General features: G+C 35.0%; 1 protein-coding gene across 10 annotated transcripts in view; it reads left to right on the top strand.

The window, feature by feature from the left end:
• Window positions 1-21,730, top strand: part of CSPP1 (centrosome and spindle pole associated protein 1) — a 160,686-nt gene that overhangs the window by 39,887 nt on the left and 99,069 nt on the right. For 6 of the 10 annotated variants that reach the window (XR_011543364.1, XM_070631519.1, XM_070631517.1 and 3 more), the window contains 5 exons: window positions 3,157-3,260; window positions 8,817-8,897; window positions 10,479-10,577; window positions 11,556-11,995; window positions 20,178-20,276. Coding sequence is in view for 9 of the 10 variants with exons in the window: in XM_070631519.1 (XP_070487620.1) it covers window positions 3,157-3,260; window positions 8,817-8,897; window positions 10,479-10,577; window positions 11,556-11,995; window positions 20,178-20,276 (823 nt within the window). In the remaining variant the exon portion in view is untranslated. The remainder of the gene's footprint in view (window positions 1-3,156; window positions 3,261-8,816; window positions 8,898-10,478; window positions 10,578-11,555; window positions 11,996-20,177; window positions 20,277-21,730) is intronic. The other 4 variants (XM_070631520.1, XM_070631518.1, XM_070631523.1 and 1 more) reach the window with 1 other exon arrangement.

The raw sequence follows: 21,730 nt of genomic DNA, 5'->3' as shown, positions 1-21,730 counted from the left end.
GAACCCCTTCACCCCTTGTGCCCACCCTCCAACCTCCTTCCCCCTGGTAACCACTAAACTGTTCTTTTTGTCCATGTGTTTGTTCATCTTCCACATATGAGTGAAATCATATGGTGTTTGTCTTTCTCTGTCTGGGTTTTTCAGTTAATGTAATACCCTCAAGGTCCATCTGTGTTGTTGCCAATGGCAAGATTTTGTCTTTTTTATGGCTGAGTAGTATCTCATTGTGTGTGTGTGTGTGTGTGTGTGTGTATACACACACCCCACATCTTCTTTATCCAATCATCAGTTGATGGGTGCTTGGATTGTTTCCACATCTTGGCTATTGTGAATAATGCTGCAATGAATATATGGGTGTATAAGTCTCTTTGGTTTCTATTTTTAATTTTTTGAGAAATCTCCCTACTGTTTTCCATAGTGGCTGCACCAGTTTGCATTCCCACCAGCAGTGTATCAGGAGTCCCTTTTCTCCACAACCTCTCCAACTTTGTTATTTTTTGTCTTGGCTATTATAGCCATTCTAATGGATGTGAGGTGATATCTCAGTGTAGTTTTGATTTGCATTTCCCTGATGATTGGTGATGTTGAACATATTTTCATGTGTCTCTTGGCTATCTGTATATCTTCTTTGGAAAAATGTCTATTCATATCCTCTCCCCATTTTTTCTTTTTTTTTTTTTAAGATTTTATTTTTTCCTTTTTCTCCCCAAAGCCCCCCAGTACATAGTCGTATATTCTTCGTTGTGGGTCCTTCTAGTTGTGGCATGTGGGACGCCGCCTCAGCGTGGTTTGATGAGCAGTGCCATGTCCGCTCCCAGGATTCGAACCAACAAAACACTGGGCTGCCTGCAGCAGAGCGCGCGAACTCAACCACTCGGCCACTGGGCCAGCCCCTCCTCTCCCCATTTTTTGACCGACTTGTTTGTTTTTTTGTTGTTAAATTGTTTGAGTTCTTTATATATTTTGGAGATTAACCCCTTGTTGGATATATGATTTGCAAATATTTTCTCCCAATTGGTGAGCTGTCTTTTCGTTTTGATCCTGGTTTCCTTTGCCTTGCAGAAGCTCTTTAGTCTGATGAAGTTCCACTTGTTTATTTTTTCTTTTGTTTTCCTTCCCTGAGTAGACATGGTATTCGAAAAGATGCTTCTAAGACCAGTGTCAAAGAGTGTACTGCCTGTATTTTCTTCTACTGTTTTATGGTTTTAGGTCTTAGCTTTAAGTCTTTAATCCATTTTGAGTTAATTTTTGTGTATGGTGTAAGATAATGGTCCACTTTCATTCTTTTGCATGTGGCTGTCCAGTTTTCTCAACACCATTTATTGAAGAGACTTTCCTTTCTCCGTTGTGTGTTCTTCACTCCTGTATTGAAGATTAGCTGTCAGTAGAGCTGTGGTTTTATTCCTGGGCTTTAAATTCTGTTCCATTGATCTCTTTGCCCCTTTTTGTACTAGTACCATGCTGTTTTGATTACTATAGCTTTGTAGTATATTTTGAATTCAGGGGTTGTGATGCCTCCAGCTTTGTTTTTTTTTTTTTTCCAGATTGCTTTAGCTATTTGGGGTCTTTTGTTGTCCCATATAAATTTTAGGATTCTTTGTTCTATTTCCATGAAGAATGTCATTGGGATTCTGATTGGGATGGCATTGAATGTGTAGATTGCTTTAGGTAGTATGGACATTTTAATTATATTTATTCTTCCAATCCATGTGCATGGAATATCTTTCCATAGAAATGGTAATTTTTTATGCTAAAGTGTTACGTAATAGGACTAAGGGGAGAAGGGTTTCAGAAATCTCAATACTCATCTGATATCTCTGCTTCTAGATGTAGTATTTTACCACTAAAAATATTTGAGGGCTGGCCCCATGGCCGAGTGGTTAAGTTCGCATGCTCCACTTTGGCTGCCCAGGGTTTTACTGGTTAGGATCCTGTGCACAGACATGGTGCTGGTCATCAGGCCATGTTGAGGTGGTGTCCCATGTAGCACAACCAGAGGCACTCTCAACTAGAATATACAAGTATGTACCAGGTGGGCTTTGGGGAGAAGAAGAAAAAGAAGATTGGCAACAGATGTTAGCTCAGGTGCCAATCTTTAAAAAAAAAAAAAAGGGAAATGTATATAATTTATTTTAACAGCTTTATCAAGATATAATTTACATACCATAAAATTTATCCATTTAATTTATACAATTCTGTGGTTTTTAATGTATTTGCAAGTTGTGCAGCCATCACTGTTGTCATCACCCGGAAATGTTATTTGATGTTTGAACTCTGTTAGAAAACACTACTCAGAATTGAAGTTTTTCTTAAAAAATTAACATTCTTTTACAGAATTTCTCTTTGGGATGATGGAAGAATTCTGGAAATGGATAGTGGTGATGGTTGCACAACATTTTGAATGTCCTTAATGTCACTGAATTGTACACTTAAAAATGATTAAAATGGTAAATTTTATATTCTGTACATTTTCCTGTAATAGAAATTAATGGCCATTTATATGAAATCAGAATTGGTGGCTTAACTTTAAAAGTTTTTGGAAATTTCAGCCTGAGCTACACATGGCCCTAATAATTTTTTCTCAAACATGTTATAACAAGGATATTCTCATATTCTCATGTTATAAAAATCACATTGTTAATTTTCACAGACTGAAAACAGACATTAAAATGGTTGTAGGCATTTATCTGTATAGAAGTTTCCATAGAATTAAGATAAGAATTAAAGGTATTCAGTTTGCTTTGCTTTAATTTTGCTGTCCTTGTAAAAGCAAGATGGCAAACAATGCAGAACCATTTATCTAAAGGGGGAAGAAGTAAATATAATACACACACACACACACACACACACACAGGATAATGTAAAAGTGTCTGTTTATAGATATATAAGTCTTTGGAAGGAGACACAAGAAACAGTAATGTTGATTGTTCTGAGCAGGAACACTGGGTGGCTGGGGTTTCTGGGTAGGAGGGATATTTTCCATTATGTGGATGTATTGCTATTGAAACATTTTAAATAAAAAATTTATTATCCTGATCCCAGTCTCAGGATCAGTATGACTGTGTTTCTTCCTACTGTGCTTTGTGACAGGAGATTGTATTGAAATTGAGATCGGTTTGAAAATGAGCTACATTGCTTAAGTTGTTTTCTTTCTAGGAATTGATTATGGATTAAGTTTACCACTTGGAGAAGACTATGAACGAAAGAAACATAAACTAAAAGAAGAATTGCGGCAAGATTACAGACGCTATCTTACTCAGGTAATGAGTTCTATTAGTTGGTTGGGTCTTATGCTTCAGAGTTCATCTCCTAAATTTGTTTTTTTAAGATTTTAGTCATGTCTGTTAATTTTTAGGTTTTCAGTGGTATCTAGCAATGGGGTATAATAGTGAAAGTTATGTAACATGACATTGATAGAGAGAAAACTGGTGCTAGAACTGGTGCCATGAAATAACACAGACTCTTGACCTTTGGAGTAGGGCAGTAGGTTTTAGTTTTAAGTGAGATTGTAAATTCTGGTTATGCATGTTTTCTGTAAAGTTATCATGGTTTAGAATAGCCCAATTATGATTTTCTGGTCCTCTACTCCCCTCAACCATGTGTTAAAATGACAGGTGGAGGTCTAGTTGCCAATTATTTTCCTATGAGCTAAGCTTATAAAACTTCATTTAACGTATTTATTTAACCATCAAAGTCTTTGCTTTATGATTTAATCTATTTACTTAGCAGAACTCTGTTTTAAGTATATTTCATTAAGTTATATAATAGCTAAACTAAAGATTTATTATAAGTTTTAAAATGCAATTTACTTTTTAGGTTATAAAGTTATTTTAAACAATCGTGATGTTTCTAGTCATCCCAAGATATTCTTTAGTTTTTTACTACTTTATAATGTTTGTTCCAAATTTATAAATGGTCTCATTTATTCTGATTTGCACATGGGGAGCAAGGACTTTGAATACATTTTATCAACGGTTTGTTTCCTTGACTTTAGGGTATTGCACAAGCAAAAAGAAAGGTAGGGTTGCTTGCAAAATGTTCTCCTTTAATATTTTTTTAAGATCTAGTAGCTTGCAATTGTTTGCATTTATGATACTGCTGTCCTCAAACCGGTAAGAGAAATAGCTTCATCTGTGATTTTGAGACTTTTGAATGGTACCATTTTGTATCCTTGCTTTTAGGAAGATGAGTCTGTACATTTATAATTTTCCATTAAAATCAAGCATTCTTTTTGATTCCTGCTTTGCATTTGTTTTTGTTGCTTTCTTATGCATCTTTTAGAAAGTGTTCTGTAGATATTTTAAGTCCATTTGTTTTCAGCATGACTATTTTTCTTCTTTGAAATATTTTTTAACCCAAACCTGTGGATTGCATTTGTAAATTTATATTGGAAAACAAAGGGAAACAGTTTTAGAGTTTTACAAACTGTTTTTAAAAAGAATTTCACGCATCCATTCATCATTCAATCAACACTTTTAAACACTTATCTTGAAGATGAATCAGGTATGAACCCTGTCTTCAAGGGGCTTAGAATCTAGTTGTAGAGATAAGCTTTGTACAATTCAGAAAGTGGTAACTCAAACAAGAAGGATATAATGAGCAGGGAAGGCCTCAAGGCAATGTAAGATGTAGGATAGGTAGCTTTTGGATATTCTAGAGGGTAAATTGAGGAGAAGAAGCTTTTCAGGTGGAGAACATAGAATGAAGAAGGAGTTGGAGGATAGACTTTAACTTTGTATGAATGAGGCATATTAGGTTCACCAGCCTGACTGAATTAGAGTAGATTCTTTTTGAGAGTAGTAGGAAATAATGATATAGAATGGGGTCAGATTAGAAGGCAGTAGATTTTTAACTTGGTATGTGTGGTAGGTGTGGTGCAGCTTGTGAGCCGCTGGATACATGTGTTTTAGGACAGTTCTGCTTGTTAGAGACTCTTATCTTACTGTCTTAAATTACTGCTACAGCTTTTTAACAGATCTCCTTCTATTAATTCTCAGTCCATTCTCTGTGATACTTTCCAGAATGATTCTGTCCGTTACCGATTTAAATACTTCAGTGTCTCCTCACTGCCTTCAGGATAAAAATTCAAATTCCTTAGCATGGCACGTGAAGTGTTTCATGTGCCATTCTGCCTCCCTGACCTTGCATCTCATTATCCTCACTCCTCCTCCACCACTCTTTATTGGGTGGGGTTTTCCTCTGGCATCTACTATAGTCACTTGTGGATTTTCCATTACTTCATGGGTATAATGTTTTAAGAAAGATTGGTGGTGACATAAGAAGAAATTGCCTTTATGACACCTGGAAGATGTACAGTTTCCAAGTCCCATTTTTTTCTGGGTTTTTGGTGGCTTCCAGACTTTTAGATTATGTCGATATTTAATTTACAAAAATGAAATCTTTAGATTTTGCCAAGAAGAGCCATTAAAACAAACAAGTATCGTCTTTCTTTGAATTTTTAGAATAAAAGACACTTTACTATCGAACAGCGCGGGAAGGACATGTTCTCAGAAGAATAGTTTTTAAATTGAATGACTAAATTTATATTTCCAGCCCAGACTTCTCTCCTGAACCTCAGACTTTTGTATTTGGCGGCCTATTTGACATTTTCACTTACAAATCTAATGAGTATCCTATGATGAACATGTCTAAAAGGGAACTCCAGATTTCCATTCTTGCCACTCCCATCCCCTAGAAGCCTGTACTATCTGTAGCCTGTTCTATATTTTTTAATCACAGCACTTGTCACCTTCTAACATACCATATAATTATTCTTCATTATGTTTATTATTTCTTGTCAGTTTCCCCTGTTTGAATGTAAGCTCCAGGAAGGCAGGGATCTTCCTTTTCTTCACTGTTGAGTCTCGGATGTGTCAAGCATAGTAGGCACACAATATTGAATGAATGAGTGAATGACTAAAATTCAGCGTGTTGAAAAACTCACTGTATTGTCCTTATTGTTTATTTATTTTTTTCATTTTATTGAAAATTTCAAACATCATCCCGGACCTGTGTTGGAAGTGGGGAATTGCCCAATGAAGGAGCGAGGATGCTATATTTCTGTCTTCCCAGGGTTAGAATTCTGAATGTTTTTGTGCACATGTAAAACCCTACAAAATGACCGGGATTATTGTGTGCTTTGGTATATAGAAGTTAAACTGACTTGATCTAGTCGTGTGTCTTATTGTTTCCCTTTACGAATAAATTGAGTTCCATATAAACAACTTTCAAATTAGCTTTTGTAACATATTTGTAAATTCAGATTTAATGAAACCTTATTAACCACTTAGTTTTATTAATCACTCTCTTACCATAATGTTTTGAATATAACTCTATTGTGGAAGTTAGTGCATTATATTGTAGTTATTTGTTTATGTATTTGTTGCCCCAACTGAATTATAAGTTGAATATAGGGAACATAGGCTTATCTTTTTCTTGTACCTAAAAATGTAACTGGAAAGTATTAGATGGGCAATAATTGCTTGTTTAATGAATAAATAAGAGGCAAGGAGCTAGATAGGTTAACAAGTAGTGATTGATTTAATCTTCATAACCTAGTGGTTGACATTATCCCTGTTTTCAGACAAAGAAACAGGCAGAGAAGTTAAGTAATTTATTTCAGATTCTATGACTATGAAGTAGCAGTACCAGAAAGTTGAGGATCGTGTATATATGTATTTTTATTGATGTAATAATAGTTTATAACATTGTGAAATTTCAGTTGTACATTATTATTTGTCAGTCACCATATATATGTGCCCCTTTACCCTTTGTGCCCACCCCTCAATCCTATTCCCCTCTAATAACCACTGAACTATTCTCTTTGTCCATGTGTTCATCTTCCACATCTGAGTGAAATCATACGGTGTTTGTCTTTTTCTGTCTAGTTTATTTTGCTTAACATAGTACCCTCAAGGTCCATCCATGTTGTTGCTAATGGGACAATTTTTCTTTTTTTATGGCTGAGTAGTATTCCATCATCTGTATATATTACATCTTCTTTATCCATTCGTCTGTTACTGGGCATTTGGATTGATTCCATGTCCTGGATATTGTGAATAATGCTGCAGTGAACGTAGGGGTGCATAAATCTCTTTGAATTGTTGATTTCAAGTTCTTTGGATAAATACCCAGGAGTGGGATAGCTGGGTCCTATGGTATTTCCATTTTTAATTTTTTGAGAAATCTCCCTACTGTTTTCCATAGTGGCTGCACCAGTTTGCATTCCCACCAGCAGTGTATGAGGAGTCCCTTTTCTCCACAACCTCTCCAACATTTGTTATTTTTTGTCTTGGTAATTATTGCCATTCTAACAGATATAATAAGGTGATATCTCATTGTAGTTTTGATTTGCATTTCCCTAACGATTAGTGATGTTGAACATCTTTTCGTGTGCCTGTTGACCATCTGTATATCTTCTTTGGAAAAATGTCTGTTTATATCCTCTCCCCATTTTTTGACCGACTTGTTTGTTTTTTTGTTGTTGAGTTGTGTGAGTTCTTCATATATTTTGGAGATTAACCCCTTGTTGGACATATGATTTCCAAATATTTTCTCCCACTTGGTGGGCTGTCTTTTCATTTTGTTCCTGGTTTCCTTTGCCTTGCAGAAGCTCTTTAGTCTGATGAAGTTCCACTTGTTTATTTTTTCTTTTGTTTTCCTTCCCTGAGTAGACATGGTATTCGAAAAGATGCTTCTAAGACCAGTGTCAAAGAGTGTACTGCCTGTATTTTCTTCTACTGTTTTATGGTTTTAGGTCTTAGCTTTAAGTCTTTAATCCATTTTGAGTTAATTTTTGTGTATGGTGTAAGATAATGGTCTACTTTCATTCTTTTGCATGTGGCTGTCCAGTTTTCCCAACATCATTTATTGAAGAGACTTTCCTTTGTCCATTTTATGTTCTTGGCTCCTTTGTCAAAGATTGGCTCTCCACAGATGTGTGGTTTTATTTCTGGGCTGTCAACTCTGTTCCATTGATCTGTGTGTCTGCTTTTGTACCAGTACCATGCTGTTTTGATTATTGGGATTGTGTATATTTTTTACTAATCCCTTGTGTTTGTGTTCTAGTGTTCAAAGAGATGATGCATTTTTTTATCCTCCTTGATCCTTACACCAGCTTTGGTAGGTAGGCAGAACAGATACCATTCACATTTTATGGAAGAAGAAAGTCTAGTCAGGGAGAGTAAGTGACTTGTTCAGTGTTATACAACTAAGTGCTGAGGATAGTCCTAGAGCACAGGTCTTTTGACTCCTAGTCTAATGCTTTGTCGACTACACTGCATTACTAAATATTTGATGAACAAGAATGGAGGGACACATAAAGAATCAATGTTCACAGCATATATCTTCTGGCACTTGAGTAGATATCTACTCACTTAATCACAGGAAAATCAGAAAAAAACATTATTGCAGCATTCGTAAGGATATTTGTGAGGAAGTTTAAATTTGTCTTAAGAACAAAAGAACAGTAAGGCATTAAGAATGAGGAATATGTGCTTAGAAGAGGAATATAAATTGGAAAAGAGTTTCCTTTTTTCCCATGGTTTTGATCATCTGGAATCAGTAGATATATATGAATTGCGAATGAAAATTAAGATCTGATTCTCCTCCTCAGGAAGTTGTTGATTTGAAGAAAATTCTCTTTTTTCTAATTACTTTTGGTATGATCTCTATAGATTTGTAGTTTCTGTCATCTCCATTTCATTCTTTTGCTCTGCATAATGTAATAGTTTAGAATATAGAATGTAAAGACATATTTATGAAACATTTTATGAAGGCAATTAGGTAATATATTTTTTTAATGTGTATATATACAGAAAAATTTTCTATCTACGAGTGAAACAGATCCATCTACTCTGGGAGTTTCTCTTCCTATTGGTGAGAGGTTATCTGCCAAGGTAGGTGGATATGAGTAATTATTGTGGGTAGCAGTTTTATGAGGCATCAAAATCATGAAAGAACATAGTCCTGATTTAAATGCAAATAGATTACATCACTTGCCGTACTTGAATGTATTTCTTTTTCAAAAATCTGTAGAGTCTCTAGTTGTACTGTTTAAAAATTTTTTTGAATGTTAATTTGTGACCATGTAATGTGATATATTTCTTTAATATGTGATTAATTGGATATTCAGAATTCAGTTTTTTCAGCGTTGGTTTCTGAGCTATTTAAAGTTCATGATGTGACACAGTTACCCAGTTAGGGGGTGAGAGTATACTGAGCTTTTATGTAGGATGAGGTCTGGGGCCATTTGAATGTGTATTTCTGTCACTCCGCAAGTACATGCACGTACTTGTTAGAGGTGGTAGCGATAAAGCACTGTACACCTCTTGTAGAGAATTCCCAAGCTAGATGAGAGATCGTGACATAGTATGTAAGACAAAGTAGACAGTTAATAAGTTTCAAAAGATGACCTAGTTTCTTTAATAGTTTTTTAGATTGTGCTGTTTCAGTTACATTGGAGATATTAGGGTTTAAGAACATTTCCTAATGTAATATATTTGTGTTTTAAGAGAACATTTACATTATAATATTTTAGTGTCCATGATAATTTTACCTTTCTATGTTTAAACTATAACAAGGATCCTTCTTTATCCTTGGGAAAGAAATGCTTGGCAGCAGGTCTTTTTTTTTTTTTTAAGGATTCTTCATTTGATTTTTTTTTTTTTTTGAGGAAGATTAGCCCTGAGCTAACTGCCGCCAGTCCTCGTCTTTTTGCTGAGGAATGCTGGCCCTGAGCTAACATCCGTGCCCATCTTCCTTTACTTTATATGTGGGATGCCTGCCACAGCATGGCTTGTCAAGCGGTGTCACGTGCACACCCGGGATCTGAACCAGCGAACTCCGGGCTGCCGAAGCGGAATGTGCGAGCTTAAGTGCTGTGCCACCAGGCTGGCCCCTAGCAGCGGGTCTTTTGAGAGTGGGGTGGGGGGTTGGAGGCAGGAGATGTCTCTGAGAAGGAAAGAAGGAAGGTAACCCTGTCAAATCTTCTTGGAAACATGCTACTTACAGAGCTCCTGGCAAACACTTTCATGTATTTACTAGTGGGAGAGATTTATTTATGAATGCTTTTGGCAGAGTGTATCTGGATTGTCCAGGATTGCTGCTGGTAACAAACCTAGAATCTATGGATTTATGGAGCATGGCTCCTTGGAAAATGTTATCTAAGCTTTGTAAGTACTAGAGTATACAATGGAGATGTTTCACAACAGAAGCAACTCCCTTCTTCTAACACAGGGGATACTTCATTTGTTAATCTGGACCTTAGCATGTAGTAATGTGTATTTTAATGTGGCAAGAAAGGATGTGGGGAATTGCATTGGTGGTCTTGGACCTCTTGCTTCTCCTGTGCGTTGCAACTTGAAATTGTTAGAAAGGTGGATTCTGGGTAAGATCTCTGATTTTTGTGGGTCAATTTGACATTAAGGTACTTTTTCCTCAACTTAAAGTTAACATTGCCTTTTGGTCTCTATTTTAAGGAAAGGTTGAAACTTGAACGCAACAAAGAATATAATCAATTTCTGAGGGGTAAAGAAGAATCCCTTGAAAAGTTCAGACAGGTAGAAAAGAGTACTGAGGTAGGTTTTGCTTTTAAAGTAAATCTTTAACACCACAGTTTGAATGTTTTATACTTACTTGAAAATAGCTTTGTGTGTTAGACATTTCACTTGGTTTTGTGTAAATATTTAAAAAATTAAGCCAAATTAAACCAAATACGTAATATGTATAAATATATATTTTTAGTTTTGTAAGTGGTTTTATCTCGTATTTAAGAACTTACTCTATCTTTTAACTTCAACTTCACGGGGAGATTTAATTTTAGAGATTGATTTTAAGTGATTATTTTTTATTTTTAAGTGATTTTTTTTTTACATTGACAATTTCTAGCTGTATATTTTTTCCCCCAATTTAAGGATGATTGATGTTACAAGAGCCAAAAAATTTACTGCCTTCTATATTCTGTGTGTTGAAAAAATTTAATTTGTTTATTTTTTCTTTTTGAGGAAGATTAACCCTGAGCTAACATCTGCTGCCAATCCTCCTTGTTTTGCTAAGGCAGATTGGCCCTGAGCTCTTATCCGTGCCCATCTTCTTCTACGCCATGTGTGGGACACCTGCCACAGCATGGCTTGATAAACAGTGCATATGTCTGTGCCCGGGATCCGAACTGGCAAATCCCAGGTCACGGAAGCAGAGCATACAAACTTAACTGCTATGCTACTGGGCAGACCCCCTGATTTGAATATTTTGAAGCAGAATTTAAGTGCCAAAATATGCCTAATATCTCCTGGGATAGGAATTTGTATTTACTTTATCCTCTCTTTTTGTAGCCACTTATCCATATTTTTCTTGCCTGTCTATTTGATGTTTATTAAGTTTTATTGAAGGATAATATGTCCTTGAAGTTTTTTTTAAAGATAAGATATTTCTTATGGGTGATTAAGCCTTAGAGTTGAGATGATAAATAGACTAAGCATCACTTGAGGGTTTACTTACCTTTTATGAAATAGCATCTCATTAAGATTTGTTTCTCTTTTTCTTTTTTAATTGACCAGCACAACAGTCAGAGAAATAAAAAACCTATCAGCCAGGTTAAACCTGATTTACCTCCACAAATACACACATCTTGGGAAAATTCAGAGGGTCCTAGGAGAGAAATCTTAACTCCTTCAGAAACATATGAAGAGCTCCTAAACCAAAGGCGACTAGAGGAGGACAGATATCGACAACTAGATGATGAAATTGAATTAAGGAATAGAAGAGTCATTCAGAAAACTAATGAAGAAGTGGGCATTTCCAATAAAAAACATCAAAGTTTTGCCAACAAGGCTGACATCTCAGATAGAAGATTTCGCAGGTTTAATGAGGATCGTGTTTTTGATAGACAGTATTATAGACCAGACCAAGATCCTGAAGGAAGTGAAGAAATGGACGAGAGGTTTAGATATGAAAGTGATTTTGATAGAAGACTTTTGAGAGTGTATACAAATGACAGGTATTTACAACTTCATTTTTACTTTCTTTATTTGCTTGATATTACTGTTATTACTTTTTATCATTATATTAGGGAGAAGCAGTCTCATTTGATTTACATATTTGATTAATTCTAAGATGCTGTTGGTTTTAAGATGCACAATTATTTTATGTGCCACTGAGGGAACAAAGAAAACACCCAAGATGAGGAGAAAGGAACTCCCTTGTAAAGCTGGGACACTGAAAGGCTACAACCTTTATGTAAAATTAAATAGGACATAAACTTTCTCACAGAAAGGGACAGAAAAGAAACTTCCATGTCTCAACGTTGGCACTTGAGTTGAGGGAGGAAAAAAAAAAAAAATTCCCTGAGAATTTGAACTGTAAGCCAGTACTGATTCAAGTTTTCAGTCCAGATTCATGCTGCCAGTATTGTCCAAAAAAAGCTCGAGGTGAGAATTCAAAGTTCTCTCAGATTCATAGTGCCCTGAGGTGACTGGCAGGGGAAAAATAACTTTTCTCTGCAATAACTTGATTTAAAACCAGAGTGGTGGCTGTCCCAGTTTCAGATGTTAAAAATATGGAAAAAAGGACACCTTAAAATAGGTGAAATACAGTTTATTCCTTTAATGTTCCTCTCCTCTAAGTACTTTTTAAAAAAATTATTTATTTATTTATTTTTTGAGGAAGATTAGCCCTGAGCTAACATCTGCTGCCAATCCTCCTCTTTTTGCTGAGGAAGACTGACCCTGAGCTAACATCCATGCCCATCTTCCTCTACTTTATATGTGGGATGTCTACTACAGCATGGCTTGACAAGCGATGTCGTGTGCACACCCGGGACCCCAACTGGCAAACTCCGGGCCGCCGAAGCGGAATGTGTGCACTTAACCACTGTGCCACCAGGCTGGCCCCTCCACTAAGTACTTTTATCAATATATTTTGTTGTTTTTAAGTTATTTATCGAACATTTATTTAAGGAAAATGGCACTGAATTGTTTTGGTCAAATTTTCAGTTGCTTTTCAGTTCCTTGGGATGATTTTTTTTTTTTTTTTGACATGATTTGTAGTTTCTTAAGTGCCACAGTGGGGTCTTCTTTTATTGTCATTTATCTTAATACTTAAAACTTACTATTTTTTAATCTAACTTTTGATTTGAAGTTAGAAATATGACAGGGTTCCCTATTTGTCATTGTTAACTTGAAAGGGTTAAATCTAAATTTTGGGCAGTTTATGGGACCCCTTACATTTATTAGTCCAAATAGATTACTTTTTTACTATTTTAGGAAATTTCCTGAGACATAATACTGCACATTCAGTAATCTAATCATTAATAATAATACAAAGCCTTTACAGTTCTTTGCCATCTATTCTTTATTCTGTAGCTATTATGTTCTGCTCACCCAATCTTTTTAATATTCTCCTTGAATTAGGTAATTTGAGTGAAGGATTAGAATTTTGCAGTGCCACTTGTAGTTTATCTCTGATTTGAATCTAATTGTTTGTACTTCAGAAAGTGCTCCAAATCCTGTAATGTGTTATATTTGAAAATGTTTGTATCTGAAGGTAGTCAAAGACTGCCTAATCCAAAAGAACTTTCAATTGGGGAACTGCAGGTAATCTTGGACTCTTGGTGCCTTCTTTGTATGTGAGAACTTTTTTTTCTTTATGGTGTCTGTTTACCTTTAGAGTGTAATGTAATACTTAACCATTTTTTTTGGTGAGGAAGATTAGCCCTGAGCGAATATATACCTCCGATTCTCCTCCTTTTGCTGAGCAAAACTGGCCCTGAGCTAACATCTGCTGCCAGTCCTCCTCTTTTTGCTGAGGAAGACTGGCCCTGAGCTAACATCTGTGCCCATCTTCCTCTACTTTATATGTGGGACGCCTACCACAGCATGGCTTGATAAGTGGTGCATAGGTCTGTGCCCCGCATCTGAACCTGCAAACCCTGGGCTGCTGAAGCAGAGCATGTGACTTAACCACTATGCCACCAGGCCAACCCCCTAATGCATACCTTTTAAATTTGGAATTTCAAGAAACTTACTGTGGTGGTTGTTGCTTTGTTTTTTATATATTTCATTAGTTTTATAATTATACTCTGTGATAATTTTATGCATGAACTAACAAATGAATTTCAGCCTAATTATTTGAGAATCACCTTATTTTCTTATCTATCCCATAAATGAAGTGAACTCTTTCTATATAATCTTCCCCAGGTAGTATTTTAAGAATAGATTAAACATGAGGATGAGTGACAATAATTCCTGTTACACATTTAAAAATTTTTTAAAGTGTTTCTTCAAAATGTAAATCCTTATTATACGTTACTTCCATGTTGTCAGTGTTTAAACTCTTACCTTGTCTCTATGGCAGTTGAGGTTAAAATTGAATTTCTGTATTTCAGATATGTGGGTTCCTTATGTCCAGCAAAAAAAAACGACTTCACATCAATCATTCAGTCGTTTTTATTTACCAGGTGCAGTGGTTGTTAGGAAAAATGACTACATGTTAGTGAAATGTTTGAGACTAAAGAAATGTGTAACTGCATTTGGTCTCATGCTCTAACCATTTATTCTTATATACTGTAATCTTAACCAGAAGTTCGTGATAAAAAATAGTTATAACTGATGTGAGAAGTACAAAATTAATTTTTCTTTATTCTTCATTTCCCTTGTTCTCTTTTTTCTTCTAAAAGTCAGCATGTGATAAATTCTAGTTTTGATTTATGATAATTTTTTATTTTTATATTTTTGGTCTCAGTTCTTTTCTAATTACCCTTTAGACTTTTTCATATACCACAATGTATTTATTAATGAAATATTTTCCCCACTTGAAATATGGAAAAGCTAAAGCCAGGAAATGATTTTACTTTCTTAAACTCATCATTAATCACCGAGAGTGTTTTAGTTAACAAAGTGGTTAGCTCTTTGCTTGACTGTTGCATTCTCTGTGTGTGTATTATTTATTAATACATATACCAATTTGAGTAAAATTTATAATGTTTTAGGAGCTTCCTAAAGTTGAATGGAATAGTGTGTCTTATAATGCTTGAAATTTATAGGTTCTTTTTAAATATAGTCATTCTAGTCTTTATTATGTATTAACTTGAGGTATAGAAGTTAATGTATTACCTTATTGTGTTTTACTTTATAACCAATGTTAATGAGTAAAAGAAATTATTAGCATGAAAAAGCTGGTTTTTTAGTTTTTATGTGATTAATTCAGTTAGTGCTAATATTTGTTAGTTTATAATCTCAGCAGTTATTTAATAAAATTCTGAAATAACACTCTATCTGAAAGGAGAATATGTATGTTAGCTACATGGATTGAGTGCTTGCTTACTTAGTGTAGGATGTTCTAAGAAGTGTGCATGCTTAATATGTAAGACATAAATGAGGAGATGTGGCTTGTTAGAACAATGAGTTATTTAATTTTTTATTATTTTTTTTCTTATAGTAGTTAATTTTCACTTATCTTTGGAAGGGCCATTTTAATTATTTTCCCCACTTTAAACATCTGGTTGATATTAGAAAAACACTTGTTATTGAATTAAAGTAAATATAAAGTTGGGAAAGAACTGAAAACAATGAGAAAAATAGTGATCCCCAGTTAACAGTTCAGTATTTTTCTTGTAACTTCGGCAGTTGAAAGCATCCCTAATAGCAGAATTCGTTCACATTAGATAAATTCTTGGTATGAAAGCAAGATGATGTAACAATTATTATGAATTATATGATTTTCTTTTAAGTAAGGATAAATTTGATTCTTTCTCTCTGAGCTGTATCAACCTAGGACCAATATCTAGATGGTAATATTTTACTTTTATAATGTGTTATTCTTGATAGCATAAACATTGTAAATTTATTTCTGAAGTAGTTTGATTCTGTGGTTTATGAAGGAAAAAAGATAAGTTATTCATTATCATTTAGGAGTTGTTCATTCGGATTTAAATTAGTTTGCTGAAAATACCTGTGGTTTTCAATTTTTTTTCTTAAGATTTTATTTTTCCTTTTTCTCCCTAAAGCCCCCTGGTACATAGTTGTATATTTTTAGTTGTGGCTCAATACCTGTGGTTTTAAACAATTCGGTTTTCTTCTGTAAGAGAGTAATTTTTTATTTTTAGATAAACACACTTGTTAATTTTTAGAGTAAACTTAGTTTCTTTGAGTATTGAGATTTGAATCCAGTTAACTAGAGTTATTGACCCATGTCTTCAAGAAAATAGAAAAAGCCTTTTCCATTTAACATACTTTTGACTTTTCTGTTTTTGATAGTAGGATGGTAAAGTAATTTTACAGTTATTTCATTCCCTCAATCAAATCTGATTTTCTATGTCAAAGGAAGAAGATTCTTTCTTTTATGAGGTTTGTCCCTTTCTGACAAAACCTAATGTATTGAGGTGTGGTTAGTGAACCTATGGATTTAAAATGTATTTAGATAGATTAATTCTGGGTCACAGCTATAGTTTTAATCTGTTCTAAAACTATAGCTAAACAGAAAGGACTTCTCAGGGGCAAACTAGACCTAACCTGAACCCCTGGACTGTGATTAGAATCAGACTGTTCTTAGACATTTAGAGAGTTCATTACTTCTGGATAGTACCATTCCTTAATCTTGGGAGGATTTAAGAGAGAGCAATAGTAAAACTACTACTGGCTTTCATGAATTCCCGTCTGCAGATAGGACTTCATTTTCCTCAGTAAAGTTTTCTAAAATAAATTGTAAGACCACCGTTAAAGCTGTTAAAGTAAACTAAAAGGGATAATTGAGTGACTAAATGCTAAATTTATTAGAAATATGAAAGTTAGTTCAATAAATGAAGGAAATTCCATTACAATTATAGGGATATTTTTATAGAAAATAAGGTGTCTAACTTTCCAGACTATAATTTGGCTTCATAGCTTGTTAAGTTCTTGTCTAGTTTTTTTTTTTTTTTTAAGATCTTATATTAGTAACTTATGGGAAAATATTTATGGAGTCTCTCTTTGTATATAGTAATTTTTTCTTGATTTAACAAAGTAAGCATCATATCATCATATCAAAAACAATCATATCATCAGTCATTTCATAAATTGATTAGGATGCCTTAAGATTTTATTTTATCCTTTGTAGTGAAATGCATATTTAGGAGTGAGGAAGGTTGGCCCTGAGCCAACATTTCTTGCTAATCTTCCTCTTTTTGCTTGAGGAAGATTGTCGCTGAGCTGACATCTATGCCAATCTTCCTCTATTTTATGTGATGCCGCCACAGTGCCGCTTGATGAGTGGTATTAGGTCTGCACCTAGGATCTGAATCTGCGAACCCCAGGCCACCGAAGCAGAGCATGCGAACTTAGCCACTACGCCACTGGGCTGGCCCTGTCTCCACTCTTGATTTTATTTTAATTATCAGTGACAGAGGGGACTTTTATAATTTTGTTAATCAATTTTTTTCTTTAGTGAAGGGGTACACCTTAAACTATTTTTCATATGGGCAGTTCATTAGGAAATCTTTGTGATTTTACTGTAGAATTTAGCAAAGACCTTTGACCTTATACATAAATAAAATCATTTCTTAAATTTCTTTAATTCAGAATGAACTTTGAAAATATACTTTTGTGCTTAACGGTGCTTGCTTTACTAAGATATCTATACATATTGAAGAAACTGTAAAACATTTTGTAGTGTAGATGCTTTGGATCCAGCATACTTTGAGTATAGCTGTGTAAAGATAAGCTAGAATTGCAAGTCCAAATGTTGTCTTTAGACAGCTTAACTGAAAATGCAGCAAGTCACAAACTCTTCAGTACATTTTAGAAAGGATTTTTGTATGTCCAAGTAGCCTTTAATTCTGGTTAATTCTGATTTAATCTCAAGTCATGTTTTAAATAATTTGTGAATTTAAATTTCTCTATATTTGAAAACTTTCACTGATATATAGGCACCACTTTACCACATCAACTAATTTGCTTTTGTCTCTTGTGTCATGGGTTCACAACACCATTCCCAGGTTTGGTGATTCCCTAGGAGGACTCACGGGACTTTGTATATATAGTTATATTCACGGCTATGATTTATTACAGTGAAAGGATACAAAGTACAGTCAGCAAAGGAAAAAGAAGCATGGGTCAAAGTCTGAAGGAAATCAGGCACAAGCTTCCAAGAGTCCTCTCACTGTGGAGTCACACAGGACAGGCTTAATTCCTTCAGCAGTGAATTGTGACAACATCGGTGAAATGTCTACCAGGAAAGCTCAGTTAGAAACTCAGTGCCCAATGTTTTTATTGGGGGCTGGTTACATAGGCACCCTTTTCCTAGCATGTACCAAAATTCTGGACTTCCTGAAGGAAAGCAGATGTTCAACGTAAATTATATTGTTTGCAGTTTAGGCAGAGTGAGCCACTCTTGCCAGTTCTGAGAATGGTAGGACCCCTCCCCAAATCTAGGTTCCCAGGTCCCAGCCAAGGGCCAGCCTCGAAAACAGGCTAGCCCAGGCTAAGGGTAGGCAATCTCTGGCCTGCTGTGTTAACTTTTTTCTGTGCATGGCTGTTCATATAGATCCAGCATAACTAAATTGGTTGCCTGATATTGTTAATTACAAATTTGAATTTTAGTTTATATTTATCTGTTCTTTAAGTGGTAAAAATACAAAATGACACTAAACGGATGTGTTAGTTTAAAAGAGAGATTTGAGCACTTATTTAGGCTTTAGGTATGAAGTCAGCTGTGTTTCGATAAATTGAAGGAAACTTGAAGTTCTGTTTTAAAAGGGCTTGTGGAGAGTTTTGTTGTTTTAGATATGGATGAAAAAATGGAAGCCATTTATGTGTCATGCCGGGTCATACATTATTAAGGTTACACTTCTGGATAGTCCTTTCTCCACAGATGGTATTGACAATAGCTTGTGTGATGGAAACAAATGAAGAAAGAATTTTATATGCTGGCTTAGTGGAGAGTGATAAGTTCCTTTTCTTCTAAAAATTGCTGTTTTTGATGTGATAATGAAATTCACCGAAAGTATTGAATAATACTTTAACAGCCATATTTCATTCTAATACTCCTCTTGATAGACAATATAAGTTAACCCAACAGCCACATAAAGAAATATGATTTATGAAATGCTGATTTTCATGGATGCTGATAAATGTTGGTATGAAAAGTCATGTTAGTTTCTCTGGTATGAGAAATTAAGCGAAAGAAATCAGTGTTTGCCAAATGGAAAAAAGAAAGATTAATTGAAAATATTAGAAGAAAAAAACCATTCTACTCTTTCTTTTCGTTATTCCTGACCTTGTAAGTAATGTGAACTAATCGTCTACTCATGTATCAGCCTATTTGTTTATAATGTTTTCTATTCCTATTGCTAATATTTGCTCTTTCATGTCATTTAGTGTTAGCAGATGTGTGGCTTGCTACATTTGATTTAATTTAATGGTAAGACTGCTGCTGTATTTTTAAGTTAAAAAGGTTTGTATATGCAGTTGAATAATTCCCAGAACCTATGAATTTAGATTAAAAAAAGATCTCATTTTGAAATTTGTCTGTAATCTTCATGAGGGCAAGGACAATGTCCATATATCCAATGCCTAGAATAGTAGCTGGCACATAGTATGTGCTCAGTAACTATTTGAATAAGTGAGTGATTAAAAAAGTCAGTATATGAACAGGTTTTTTGTTTTTTGTTTTTTGTTTTGGTGAGAAAGATTGGCCCTGAACTAACACCTGTTGCCAATCTTCTTATTTTTGCTTGAGGAAAATTGTTGCTGAGCTAACCTTGGTGCCAGTCTTCCTCTGTTTTGTATGTGGGATGCTGCCACAGCATGGCTTGATGAGCAGTGTGCAGGTCTGCCCGTGGAATCTGAACCTGTGAACCCTGGGCTGCCAAAGTGGATCGTGCGAATTTAACCACTATGCCACCGGGCCAGCCTCGATTGCACAGTTTTGAAATTAAAAGTTTCCAGAAGTTATATTGAAGTAATTTGTAATAACCTCCTTTTGTTTTAAAGACTATTGACTCTAAACTTTTAGTGTTTCTTATTAACCAGCAGATCATACTTGAATCAAATCTCATTGGAATTAATTTTAGAATGTGTTTACAGCAAAAATTCATTATAACATTTTGTTCCCTTTAATATTTCCATCATCAAATGTAAAACCACCAAAGAGATAGAGGAACATCCACTGTATGTGGAACAAGTTCTGTAAGCTAATGTGTTTTTAAGGATGTACGGGAACAGACGAGGGAGTGTGCCTCCTGTGGAGTGTGGTGGTGATGTCACAGAACAGTCAAACATACGAATTTCATCTGCTGGAAATAAAAGGTATAGTATGTAATATAAATTCTGCCCTTTAGTGATTTCACTGTGAAAAGCACCTGCTAAAATTGGCTTACGGAAGAAGTAGAAAGGTATAGTATTTTAACAGCCTCCTTATTAGTGAGAAAGGAATTAAAGGGAAAAGAAGGGAGAGGATCAAGATGTGTTAAAGGAAAATTTTTAGTACTTTACAACATTCTTTTGTAGAACAAGTTTTGGTTATAAAGTGTGCCAAGATATTCTGAATAAGTTCCTATCATTATAAAGTATATAAATTTGTTTGAAATAATGAAAGGAAAAATAAGCATATAATTTAATGGACTAAAAATCAATTTAAGGGGCTGGCCCCGTGGCCGAGTGTTAAGTTCGCGCGCTCTGCTGCAGGCGGCCCAGTGTTTCGTTGGTTCGAATCCTGGGCGCGGACATGGCACTGCTCATCAAACCATGCTGAGGCAGCGTCCCACATACCACAACTAGAAGAACCCACAACGAGAAATATACAAATATGTACCGGGGGGCTTTGGGGAGAAAAAGGAAAAAATAAAATCTTAAAAAAAAAAATTCTTATAAAAAAAAATCAATTTAAAATATCTTGGGAGTTATGAGGGTGAGATAACTGGAAATAAATTGAAAGTGTTTCTGCAATGTGAGTTTTCCTTTCAAAACTTTGTTTTTTATTTTCAGCTTATTGAGTAGATAACTTTTAGCTTACTGTGTAAAATTAGTACTCATGCATAGTTCTGTCATGTTGAAAAGAAAGGAAATTATATGTATTTTATTTTCATGTTCTCTATTTATAATTTTTATCATTTTTATGAGGCTTTCTTGTATCATATACAAGAATAAATGGTTCCAAACCTATAGTGTATAGTGAAGATAATATTGTCATATGGCAGGAAGGGTGTCTATTTTCTTTGAAGAAAACTATATATATATGTATAAATGATAAGAGAATTTGTTGTTTGGGTCTGATTAGTTCAGTCTTCTTTGAGGGAGTTGTCTTTTCTCTCCTCGTTCATATCTTTTTTTTCTTTTAAAGATTGGCACCTGAGCTAACAACTGTTGCCAATCTTCTCTTTTTTTCCTGCTGCTTTTTCTCCCCATATCCCCCCAGTACGTAGTTGTGTATTTGAGTTGTGAGTCCTTCTAGTTGTGGCACGTGGAATGCCACCTCAACGTGGCCTGATGAGTGGTGCCATGTCTGCGCCTCGGATCCGAACCAGCAAAACCCTGGGCTGCCGAAGCAGGCGCTCGAACTTAACCACCTGGCCACGGGGCCAGCCCCTCATTCGTATCTTTTAAAGAAGGAGTTTTTTAGGAATGATCTTTTTTTCCAAGTGTGTGCGCAGGTATCACCATTGTCTTCTTTTTTAGGATTTATTTATGTGTACTTATATTCATTTTCCTTACTGGGGTAACTGTTCTTATGAAAAAGGGTTTTATTGGGAATCTGTAGAGCC

The sequence above is a fragment of the Equus przewalskii genome, chromosome 8, assembly GCF_037783145.1.
Source record: "Equus przewalskii isolate Varuska chromosome 8, EquPr2, whole genome shotgun sequence".
Classification (NCBI taxonomy): Eukaryota; Metazoa; Chordata; class Mammalia; order Perissodactyla; family Equidae; genus Equus; species Equus przewalskii.
This window is presented reverse-complemented; position numbering and strand designations above follow the sequence as displayed.